Source organism: Perissodus microlepis, chromosome 6, assembly GCF_051167445.1.
Source record: "Perissodus microlepis isolate ML-2025 ecotype Zambia chromosome 6, ASM5116744v1, whole genome shotgun sequence".
Lineage (NCBI taxonomy): Eukaryota > Metazoa > Chordata > Actinopteri > Cichliformes > Cichlidae > Perissodus > Perissodus microlepis.
In genome coordinates, this window is record NC_140466.1 from 26,363,882 (window position 1) to 26,376,899 (window position 13,018).

At 39.7% G+C, this 13,018-nt stretch overlaps 1 protein-coding gene across 1 annotated transcript in view; it reads left to right on the plus strand.

Moving 5' to 3' along the window:
* Nucleotides 1-9,939, plus strand: part of tll1 (tolloid-like 1) — a 56,369-nt gene extending 46,430 nt beyond the window's left edge. The window contains exons 20-22 of the mRNA XM_084931721.1: nucleotides 6,056-6,269; nucleotides 6,552-6,802; nucleotides 8,221-9,939. Coding sequence (XP_084787847.1) covers nucleotides 6,056-6,269; nucleotides 6,552-6,802; nucleotides 8,221-8,355 — 600 coding nt within the window. The 3' untranslated portion in view covers nucleotides 8,356-9,939. The remainder of the gene's footprint in view (nucleotides 1-6,055; nucleotides 6,270-6,551; nucleotides 6,803-8,220) is intronic.
* The last annotated feature ends 3,079 nt before the right edge of the window (nucleotides 9,940-13,018 follow it).

Consider the following 13,018-nt stretch of genomic DNA (forward strand, 5'->3'; position numbering starts at 1 on the left):
CTGGGTACTCTGGCTTTCTCCCACGGTCCACAGACATGCAGTTTGTGGGGTCAACTGATGATTCTTAATTGCCCATAGGTGTGATTAGTTCTGTCTCTCTGCATTAGCCACGCAACAGACCTGCGACCTATCCAGGGTGTACCCACGCCTTTTCAGCCCCCTGAATTGAATAAGTCATGTCAGAACAACAAAACAGAAAACCAGCGATGACATACAATCTTTGGGGGGGGTTTTCACTTCAGAGGATAAAATGACAGCTGATGTTTGTCTTCAGCTTCTAAAAATGTTCATCTTGACCAAACATTTTATTTAAGAACGTAATAAAGCACAACACAGGTCAACTAAAACATGTTGAGATGATGCTGTGAACAAGACATAACCTTACTTTACATCATGACTGCTTCCACTGTTTGTCCAAGAAATGTTGCAAAAAGATGATTACTTGTAACTGTCTCTTAAATATATTAATAATTTAGTTTATACATTTCAGAAAGTTCAGAAAATAGCGCAGTCCACCAAAGATAAACCATAATATGTATTGTCACTTGTTACGAGTATTAGTAAGACTTCTCAATTATGAAGCCAAAATTGGTTTGAGTTGTAGTGACATTTAAGATTAAAGAATGGCTTTAATCTGTTAATTATTGCAGTCTTCAAGTAAGTTTCTGTTAGTTGACTGTTAGACTACTACTTTTACTTTCTAAAGGTATGAACGTCATAAGTGCAGAGCTCACATTTGTTCTCACAAGGGACTAAATAACAGGGGGAGCAGCCTGGCCTCTAATTGGTTTGTGGAGTTGTGTTCTGAATCAGTACTCCTACAGTACTGGTCAGAATTTAATCATATTTATACAAAATAACCACCTAACACAGGGGTGTCAAAGATAAGGTTCAGTGGCCAGAATCGGACTGACACTAGACTCCAATCTGGCCCACTGAATGACTGAAAATGTGAATGCCGGCATACATGTTGGACTTTTTATTGTAGTTTTACAGCTTTTACTACTGATAAAGTCATCCTCCATGGCCATTCATACTACACCAAATTAAACAATTAGATTGCAGAAAAGTTCTTCTTTTTTCACCATCTACTCTAGAACTACTATGAGTCTACGGTGCAAAAGAGACATTTTCTGTAAAATAACAAAAACTGTTTTATACGTACTATGAGCTACAGGAATTTCTCTATAATTTTACACCTTTATTTTTCACAGTTTAATCTGACGTTGTGTTCTTATGTAGAAAAAAAAACAGAGATAAATTGTTGACATTGTGAGGCAGCATAGTGGTGTGGTTAGCACTGTTGCCTTGCAGCAAGAAGTTCCTCAGTTTGACTCTCCCACCTGGAGAGTCTTTCTTGTTTTACAAGAAGCTTGCATGTTCTCCCCGTGTTTGCATGGGTTCTCTGCGGGTAGTCTGGCTTCCTTCCATGTCCAAAGACATGTGGTTATTGGGGTTAGGTTAATTGGTGATTCTAAATTAGCCCATAGATGTGAATGGTTGTCTGTCTCTGTGTTAGCCCTGCATCAGACTGAAGACCTGTCCAGGGTCTATCCCGTCTCCAGGCCCCTCCAACGCTCCAAGGATGAGAGGAAGAGAATGAATGCATTGTTGAAATTGCACTTCTTTATCTTATATCTTAAGATCTTAAGATCTTAAGTAAAAATTTCATTGCACTGACAGAAAGGGGAGTTTCACTGGCCGGCCCACCAGAGATCAAAGCACGACACCTACAATGTAAAATGTAATGCAAATGAGTTTATTACCTCTGTCCTAACAGGTCTTCACGCAGTCTGTGCTCAAGGTCAAGGTCACATTTGTTATTTTTGAGGCAATAACCTGTGAATTGTGATTGATTATGAGCCAGATGAGCTACTGCGTCACCGATATTCTCGTATAAAAACACTGCCGTGAGCATATTTAAAGAACGGGGTAGAGTACCTGTGTTATCAGCTAATGCTAGCAAGCTTGTCTAGCAAGGCTCATCCACTGCATGGGTGCACAAAACAGACACAGGAACCTGCTACATGCTACAGCAATAGTCCAGTTCTGTGACTAGCAGACCTCTGCCAGCTACAGTACAGCCGTCTATGTCAGCCGCCCTCACCAAACCAGCCACTCTTTTAATCATGGATAATTTGAAGTCTTAATGCAATTTAAATGGGGGATAAAACTGTTTATTTCAGATGTAATGTAGATGCTGGGCTTTTTATCGGAAGGTCTGTGTGGATTGACTAACTTTTCAAACAATCCTTGTGTTGGCTTCATGTTTCAGCTCCAGAGGTTGGTTTCAAAGAAAAAATAATGATAATAAAAAAATACAGAAGAATGAAATCACTCACATGCTCACATTTACACAGGATGCTTTAGATCAGCGGTCCCCAACCCCCGGGCCACGGACCGGTACCGGTCCGTGAGTCATTTGGTACCGGGCCGCGAGAATTGAGGTTCGGGTGTGAAATGTATGGTTTACAGGGTTTTTAGCGGTTTTTAGCATTATTTTGTTATTGTTTTTTTCGTTAACTTGGTTTTCCTGGATTTTTTCACGTGTGTTATGAATACATCTTCTTTTTTCGGTACCGGTACTAGTTTTATTTTGTTGTATTTAGCTGCGACTCCTTAAAGGCCGGTCCGTGAAAATATTGTCGGGCACAAACCGGTCCGTGGCGCAAGAAAGGTTGGGGACCGCTGCTTTAGATAATCCTCCTAAAGTCATGTTCCCATGCATGTGTCTCTCTCTATCCAACACACACACACACACACACTGTTGAAAGGATGCATTATACGTTTGGCTCTTCACCTTACTTCCTACTCTGCAGCCACAATATGGGCTTGTTATCAAAACTGTCATCCATCGTCATTTAGTTTTTGATAATCTCTAATGACCGCTTATGTAACCAAAACACATTACATCATCATCTGCGATAGCACAGTTACGAGGTTTTGCTCCCGTTTTGAATGTAACTTTGTAACTTTGTGTGATTCAAATGATACTAAATACACACTCCTTTGTCTTTATGTTTTTAATATTACTTGTTGTTTTGTGCACTTTAGCTTTACATATATCTGTGAGGACCAGTTTTAAATTTTAGACTTGAGGAGTGAGGGCACTTTTGTTTTTGTTTTTTTTAGGGGGGGTGAATTAGGTCAGGTATTAAAATTCATTTGATTTAGTGTTACAGTCAGCTTAGAAGCAGGGTAAGGGCTAAGGTTATGCATGGGTAAAGAGAGAGATCACACCAAAATCAAACCGATGTATTCCCCTTATGCTAGATTTTGAGGAGTTTTTTTGTAGTTGTATGTTAGTAAACTCTCTTTTCAATAAAGATATATGCATTTCAGTGAGTATGCACAAAGACATGAGTACAAATGTGTGCATATAATAAATAGGGGTGCTCTCTTTCTCCATATAAAATGCCAGAAATCTGAACGTGGCATTAGGATAATTTAATTATTCCTCACTCTGTCTGGCACACACACACACACGACTTGCTTGGATGTAGTACACGGCTCAAGTCAGACCATCAAACCAGTGTCTCGCTTGAGGTATGGTTAGAAACATCTGGAAGCCATCACGACCTCAGAATCAAACACTTCCCATCTGTGTAATGAAATCCACGCATCAGCCCACCTTCACCCTCCTTTCTGCTTCAACTCAGTTGGTTTATGGAAAAAAAGAAGAAAAAGAAATCAGAGTGTTGTGATGGTTATGGTGACATGACAGAGCCAATCAAGTGTGTGACTGTGTGGGAGCGAGGCCTGCAAGGTGTTATGACTCAGCTCACGGTGACATGGTTGGATTATAAATCGTGACACTGTGTACATGCTTGTCCGCGTGGAGGCATTGCATGGGCCGGGGGTTTCTTCTCTGACGCTCAGAAAGAAAATAACGTTTGTTTTCTAAAACGAGATCGTATCGGTGATTGACGTTTGATGAAGGAATGTTTGGAAAGATAGCCGACAGACTGATAGATTAACAGCCTAAACGTGATATGCAGCATCCTGCGTCTTTCATTAAAAAAAAACAACCCAGTGTAATATATCATGCAGCACGGACAATGACAGGAATTATTTTTAATCTGCCACAAATGGGAGAAAGAAAATGAAATCAGAAATAAATATGGGGTTGAGGAGACAGTGTGTATTTTCTTTTGTATTGTGGCCTCAGCTATTTTAATTACTCTCTAATAACTTCACTTTGCTTTGGGATTTCTTAGACTGACAGTACTATTGACCAGGGATGTTTGGGAAGCTTTAAGCATGCCCCTGACAGGCAGGCAGTTAGCTCATTGGGGACGGAATTTGGGTATCTCATGCTTAATTAGAACCCAATAACAGTGCAGTAATGCATTTCCATTGCAGCTACATTAACTCATGTTTACCTCTCTTTGTTTAAAAAATTATTTGATGCTTAATGAAAAACTTACCGTGAAGATATTTCTTCATAAAAACACACAATACATTTGGAAATAATCCATTCTCTTCCTTCAGTCTGCTCTTCTTTGTGTTTATTTTTTCCTTCAGCTTGCACATGTTGTCTACATTCCTGAGTTCTATAAATAATTCTTTAAAATAATAAAGCCCTCACGTTTTCAGACTTTGTAAACACTACAGAAATATTTTTCGTACCTACAAGCTTATTGATCTCCGAGTTCTGCTTTTCGTGCCTCACATGGACAAATTTAATCTGCTTTACGGAGCCAAGCAAGCAGATAAAGTTAAGCCCTTTCCTTCAACAGCACCTGGATGAAGAAGTGAGATGGAAAAGTGACTTGAACAACTTTAGGGATTTTATTCGTGCCGTTCTCCAACTAATGTCGCTCAGAGAGACCGGTGAGGGCCCTCAGAATGCCTGCCTGTTGCCAGGATGATACAAATTCAGGAAAAGAGAGATTAGATTAGTAGTGCAGCATCTTTACGAAAGGGTTCTTGCATATTTATAGATTTTTCGGAGCATGTTGCCTTCACTGGATAGCAGAAACATATTGAAAACAAAGGGACAAGAGAGAGAGCGAAAGCAGCAAAATGAAATTCAGCAAAGATGTAGTTAAATCAAGAGCTATAGATGTAGTTTTCTTGACCAAACAGGGTGACAAACATAAGGCCCAGGGGCAGAATCAGCCCAACACAGACTCCAGTCAAGTGCACTGAGCAGCTTTGGAAAACATGAAGAAGCACATACATTTTGGACTTTTTACTTTAACAGCTTTTTGTATTGATAAAGACCTCCCAAATGCCCCATTCATACTCTACCAAAGTAATTAAGTAGTAGATAAAAAATTAAATGACAGAAAAGTAGATCCACGGTGAAAAAAATAGGACATAATCTGTGCATTAACAAAAATGTTCTGTTTTAAATTTACCAAACAGTCTGGGCAACGACCAGAACTTTATCTAAAAGTTTACACCTTAATTTCTTACAGTTTAAGAGATGTGCTGACAGATTTCTTTCTTTTATCACAGCAGCATTTCTTTCAAGATTCAAAGTGTTTATTGTCATGTGTACAGAAGAAATAGCATTTCTCTGTGCAATGAAATTCTTCCTTTGCTGTCCATACACAAATGCCAAGTTAGGTAAGGTTGAAATAAGATATTAAGATAAAGATATCTTAATAGCTTGTCTTTATCATATGGAAAAACTTCTACACACCAGGCAAAAGAGGATTTTCACTGGTCTGGCCCACATGAGATCAAAACGGCCTATAATGTAAAACGAGTTGGACATCCATGATCTAGCATATGACACCATAACCATGCTACCATCACTCAGAACTGTAAAACCCTCAGAGTGACAACTTACATGGTTTTTAGAATTAAAAACTTGAATTGCTTGTCACCTGCCAGCCAATCATGCAGATACATGTGTAAGTTCGTGATTTGATCAATAGAGAACTGTGTCGACGCCAACTTGTATAAAGGTCGCTCTTAGCACTTTTGTGAATATCGGAAGTATCCTTTTAAGTATCTCTGGTAGCTCCTCAAAGGTTCTTGTCTTAACACCCACTCATTCATTCATTCTCCGTCTCTGCCATTCTCCCCGCTTCCTTCTTTTCAGACCTTTAATGAGTTTGAGATCGAGCAGCATCAGGAATGTGCCTATGACCATCTGGAGGCGTTCGACGGGGACAGTGACACAGCCACCATCTTGGGTCGTCTGTGTGGCAGTAAGATCCCGGAGTCGCTGGTGTCCACTGGCAACAAGATGTACCTACGCTTCATTTCTGACGCCTCAGTGCAAAGGAAGGGTTTCCAAGCTTCACACTCAACAGGTCTGTGGTCATATAAATATCCTTATGTAGTAAATAAAGTCGATTTTTTAAGTCTGTTCTTGGAACACTGCAAGACCATATCTGTCGAGAGCATCACTCAAAGTCATCAGCGTAATTAATTGAAGTTAGGAGCAATGTCCCCCTCTAGTGGTCTTTAACAGCACGTGCATGCTGAAATAACCCGTCATGAAATCTGACTTTAGTTCTTCACTGCTGGGAAGAACAAAAAGTGCCCCAAAAACCATTTTTTTCATACTTTTTTCTTTCTTTGTGCCTCTTTAGAGTGTGGAGGTCGGCTGAAAGCAGAAGCTCATCAGAAGAACCTTTACTCCCACTCCCAGTTCGGAGACAACAATTATCCGGGTCACACTGACTGCGAGTGGCTGCTGACGGCAGAACAGGGCTACGGCATCGAGCTCAGCTTCATTACATTTGAGGTGGAGGAGGAGGCCGACTGTGGTTATGACTACATCGAGCTCTATAATGGGTATGATGCCAACTCACACCGACTGGGACGCTTCTGCGGTTCAGGGGTGAGTCACCGTTATTTTCAGGGACGTCTCTGAGTTCTGTAAACTTGAAAGACTTGTGGAGGACTCGCCACATGTTTTAGTGGTCGACAATGAAACACTTCAGGTTAGACATGAGTTTGCTTTGGCACTTTGAGTCAGTGAAGCTTTAACTAGTTTTATAAATGTGCATTGTATTACTTTGCAATGTTAACTTTTGCAGCGTTCACGATTTATTGAAATGTGCAAACATACATAGGAAAGGCTGTATATAAGGCAGTTTTGATGAGCTTGAAAGTCCACTTTTATTCTTCAACATAGCCTGAACGGCAGCTTCCTTGTCATTTCTTTAAGTAGTCTTCAGGAATAATTCTCCAGGCTTCTTGAAGGACAGTCAGAGCTCCTCTTTGGATGATCCCACACTGCTTCAGTAATGGTGGGGAAGCCAGTCCATGATAGTGTTACATTGTGTGTTTTTCTATCCAGATATGCTTTTACTGCATTGGCAGTGTGTTTGAGATCATTGTCATGCTAAAAATGAAGCTGTCTACCAATCAGACAATGTCCAGATGATATTGCATGGTGGATCCAAGTGTGACGATACATTACTGCATTCATAATTTCATCAATTTTGACACCATCCCCAACACCACTGGCTGACATGTTACCACAAACCATGATAGCAGACATTCACTGTGTGGTACCTCTATTTTAATCACCTCCATACGTATTAACAACAATTTGAACCAAAAATTTTAATTTGGATTCACTGATTCACAGTCCAGTTCTTTGGATGTTTGACATACCTCAGCCTTTTACTTCTGTTTCCCTTGTTTAAGAAAGGCCCACACCATTTTTGATGAAGCTTCAGTGAATAGCAGCTAGATCTTAAGGGCGTGACTTTCTGTACATAATGCCAAGATATGCCACGTTTTCAGCAAACAGCCCTTGTTGGTGCAAAAATACTCTTTTATATATGTCAAACTGTCTTATCTGTGCCATATTTTATAAATTCAACAAACAGGTTGCTCATAACAAATTGCCTAAATTTACGATTTAAGACTTTTTCTTTGCTAAGTTATCTGTTTTGTGTATATACAACACTGTTTCATCCATTGAGAAGGTATTTTTTAATGCTTGGATGATTCATAGGTCAGTGTTAGTGGCTTAACAAACAAAAACAACATCATTATGAAAATTTGTGAAAAAGCAGCCAATGTCCAACCCCCCCCCCCCCCCAAAAAAAAAAAACTTTAAAAGACCTTCAGAAAGCTTGGAGAAGTGTTGCTTAAAAGCACTTTAGAAAAGCAGAAGAAAGTCTGGCTGCTTGGAAGCAAAATATATAGAAATTAGTCAAGACGTGGATCAAACCTTTTGCATAGTTCTGTATCCTGAAATATATAAAAGCAATCTTCACTGTGTGTCTGTTGTCCCTTCCTCAGCCTAGAGAGGGGATTTACTCACCTGGAGATGCTATGCTGATCCGTTTCCATAGCGACGACACAATAAGCAAGAAGGGCTTCCACATCCTCTACACGAGCACCAAGTTCCAGGAGAACCTTCACACCAGGAAATGACTACAGTTGTAGCCCGTAACCTCTGACCTCTGTGCAGCCCCAGCCACTGTTACCCTGACCTTCACCACGGCAATGAGAAAAGTACAGCTCGTCCCCTCTTGGCCAGCTATGAGAAGAAGATGACTCTTCTGTGGATATCTGTCTCCCTCTGTGGCTCCACACAGGTCACTGCACTCCGAGATGAGACGAGGAAAAACATCGAGACTTATCAGCAAACACTTGGGGGATTGCGCTGATGACCGCGCGAGCTGTTTTCACGGAGGAGATGGTTTTGTTACCGCACATCAAAGCTATGTGATCAGTACAGGACGACAGGGTTGCAGGAGATCCATATAGATTCACTGAGATACCCGGAGCTGAACAAATGCAAATAAAAAGCACAAACACTAGTTTCATATTCGGAGATATAAACCACGGATGCCAAAGAAACTAAAGACCTTAAAAATGCATCCGAGGAGGGAGTCCAGAGTCTGGAACCGTGCGACGTACTGTGATCAGACGGCTGCTTACCACCCACAGTAACCCACGACAAACTGCTGACAAACATTTTTATTGCCTTTGAGGCCTGGGAACTGGTCTCTTCAGCCCAGCTCAGAACGGCTGCAGATTATTTTATTCCATGTCTTTGTATTGTAAAACTCATTGTGTTTACTGTGTGTGTGCGTGTGTGTGTGTGTGGGGGGGGGGGAGAACAAAGAGGCTCGAGTCTGCCCTTTGCCCTTTTTGTTGTTTTTCTTGCTTACAGCTTATGCAGATTGTGGAATAAAAAGAAAATAAAGAATATTAAATGCAAATAAAGACTTCCAAAACGATGTGTGATGTTAATGTTAAGCCTCACTGTAAGTTGTGGGTGTGTCCAGTTGCCCTTCCTCCACAGTGAACATGTGATTTTCTTTTTTCTTCTTCTTCCCCAGTGGATAGCAGAAGGGAATATTTTACACAGCTGTCTCTTGAAAGTCAGTGACTGAAGGAGAGATTCCCATGGTGCTAAAAATAAAGAATACACTGAAAGACTGAATGAAGGCTTTCAAATGGAGACAGCGTGCAAACAGCACTCTGCAATCAACAGCACTAGTCCTATGGAACTACAATATTGCCTTAGAACCAAATGTATGCTATCGGACGTCGCTCTTACGTCTCGTGTCGGCGCCATGTTTTGATTTGTTTGGTGAGATTGGTTTATATGGAAAAAAAACTAGCAACAACAAAAAAAAACATGAAACGTGAAGTCTGGGTGTAAGACGATATCTGCAGTGCATGTGTGTTTGTGTCACTTTTGTGGTTACATGCACACATACGCATGTTTTTTGTGCATTTAGGGGAAAAAAAGGACAATTCGAAGGATATGTGTTGCAAATGGGCTGCGTTGTTTCTCTTAGTGTGTTGTAGGTGATTCTAGAGCAAATGTGCGTGTGTGTCTTTTAAGTTGTGTGTTTTTAAGTTGAATCTCTCATTGCTGTATGTGCCAAGCTCCAGGTGACCCTGATCCCACTGTTAACTGTAGTTTTTGCTTTATCGTTCCACCTCTGGGTCTGACATGACGTCCTCTGCATCGGTCATTAAAATACACACAGGCTAAAGCCACACTCGTGTTCTCTTTGTCTTTTGTTTTTAAAGGAAATATTAATCTGTTCATAAAATCCTAGCATTTACCTTGAGGTGGTTATCATGTGACAGCATGATAGCCGATATCTGAAACCTTCTCACAGCATTACTTTCCCACTTTTTCGGAGATGGCAGAACATTTTCTGAGAATTTCAGATGATAAGTCTAAGACCAAACCTGACCCTAAATCCATTTTTGAGATTATAACCCATAATTTGGACTTCTTTAAGTAAATACATCAAGATTCAGTGTCAGAAACAAGCTTCCGTATGGATTTTCACTGAATTTGGTGATCAAATTTATAGTCAACCTGACACATATTGTATTTTATAAAACCTCAATTTAAGACTTGACTTGTTGACTGGGTCTGAGACTGTTGGGCAGCTGGGTTCTTTCTGTGCTGTCAGCAGGGGTCAGCCTGCATTCATTTAAATAACCTGCCACCAAAAATGTTTTAATGATGTTACAGCATCGTGTTTTATCAACACGATCACTTTTAGTGATCATTTTAAAAAAGTTTTCAGAGAAACTTCAGAGAATGCTTTTGGGAACCAAGTAAAACATAAAGCTCTGTGACTTTCATCTTTCAGAAGGGCAGAAACCTGTTTAAGGTATGCGTATAGGGCAGTGCATCACAGAGCTAACACACAGACAGAAAAACAATCACACTCAGAATTTACAACCACCATTTTACCTAACAAGCATCTCTTTGGACTCTGGGCGCAAACCCACACTGGCAGTACAGATGAACTCTATCTTTGTTACTGGATTAAATTTAAGTTCCATTGTTCAATAACTGTTTATAAGAAAAAACAACATCGTGGATCTTCAGTTCTATTTGTCATGCTGAAAATATGAATTCCTCATTGTCCTCTAACAGGAAATTGCACAAATTATCAATTATTGAATTGATAAAGATTTGGCTTGGTTTGACAATTTGCTATGGAAACATAAGGGTTTCTCATACATGCTGTTTTTTTTTTTCATTATTACTTTTGACCCTAACACCTTGTTCTTGACCTTTGGATGCAGTATGCACGTGCAGCTCGAATGCCTACTTTCTACCTTTCGGCATTTCGAGATGAATTCCTGATTTGTGTTATCTTATAATCTTTCATTCTTTATTCTCTGCCTTCAACTCTTAATTCAAACACTGCTATTTGTAGATTTAACGACGCTTACACAACGTGCCAGAGCGGGAGACGTGATTGGACAGCTGCTGATCACACAGGAACGTCATCACAGAGCTAAGTAACAGTCGTCCAATTAGATTTTGGACTTTGGCGCTACTAAATAATTTTATACTTTTAAATAAACTCGTAAAAAAATCTATAAGTATTCAAGTGGCGCACACTCCGCATAAAAACACACAGCCACAGCGAACAGCAGTCCACTCTCTCTTGTGAATGAGTTTTTTCTTTGTGGGACTCCTGTAAACATCAAAAAACCACAGCTTTCCAGCATGAGAAGATCTTAACTCATCTTACCTTTATAAGATCAGTTTAATGAGCTTCACTTGTCTCTCATTCGGCGCAACAAACTCCCAACAGTTTGATGCCGCTGCTTTACCAGGAGACAACCACTAGAGTGCGCCCTTAATGAGTTTTTTAAAGGTCAGAGCCCCCAAAAATAAAAGAAATCATTTTTTTTTTATTAGAAATCTGTTTTTCTGGTATTCTCCCAGATGAACACAACACTGATTAGAAATATTTAAAACTCTTGAATAATCTTTTAAAGGCATACAAGGCTGTTAATTTAAACTTTCATCATGGGGAAAACTTTCATGTACATGCTGTACAACACTTTTTACACTTTTTAGTCATTAAAATGAGGAAATGAAACCATAAACGTCCGGACAGAGTCACCTTAAAGCGTCCCTTCATGCTTGTTTCCCAATATTGCTGCAGCAGTGTGTTAGACCTGTGTTTGTCTCCACCTACAGTTCACCCAGAGAACTGCAGCCAGACTGATGTAACCATCTCTCAACATTTTAGGGTGAAAAAACGAGCAAACATCACGTTCTCTTGTACACTGGTCCAAAAATATTGTACAATTTATTATTTAAAAGATAGATCTGTTTATTAAAAGGCTTTGAAGCCTGATAGAGATCTGAAACATTTTTGTTTTGAATTGAAGGAAAGGCTTTTTAAATGAATACCATAGAGAATACAGCTCCTCCCACTTGGTTGGAAGACTTTATGCCCTTTAAGGCAGTAGTGCTGGGCATACAATTTCAGCTTTGCAAGACACCTTTTGTGTTATAGAGTTATAAATGACTGATTTTGTGGTCAAAAAAAAAAGAAAAAAAGTGAAAATCCCCATGCCTTTTTTCTCTCTAAACAAACATCAACAACAGCTGAGTTACTGTAGCTGTTCTCATACAGTTTATGTACTCTGCCTTAGTACACCATGTGTAGGGATAAACCTAATAATGAATTTCATTATTGATTGATCTAATTAATATTCTATTTTTACCATCTGATCATCAAAAGTCCTCAAAGTCCACTCAAAGCCCACAGTGAGTCGTTTTGTGAGACTAATAATGGACTATGAGAAGCCCTCTCGAAAAAACATAGTGAGAGCAGAAACAAGTTTTTAGAATTTTTTGGTCAAAGATCAACCAAAACTTTCATCAGAAAGGTTGATTTTTAGTTAACCGATTAATCACCTCTGGTCAGTTTGAGACTTTTAACAGGAACTTTTATGTACTAAGTGACTGTCAGCTACTCTCTTATTTGCAGGGCGTCACCACAGCACGTTTGATATTTACACCAGATGCAACCCCAAAACGATGTGCATCTCCTTGTGGAATCACGCCATGGATCTTTTGCTTGGCAGGCTAACGTGTAAGCCACAGGAACGGCCTACTTACTGAAATTTAAAAAAAGAATAAAAGTACCAACAAAAATTTTCACAAAAATCCACAACTGATTCAGCTATTGCAAATCTGCCCAATTTTTCCCAAAATGCACCACATTTTTACCTTTCATTAAGCAGATAAAACACAGGTAACACACTCCATCTGCTCGGGAATATTATGATTAGACTACTGAGCGCT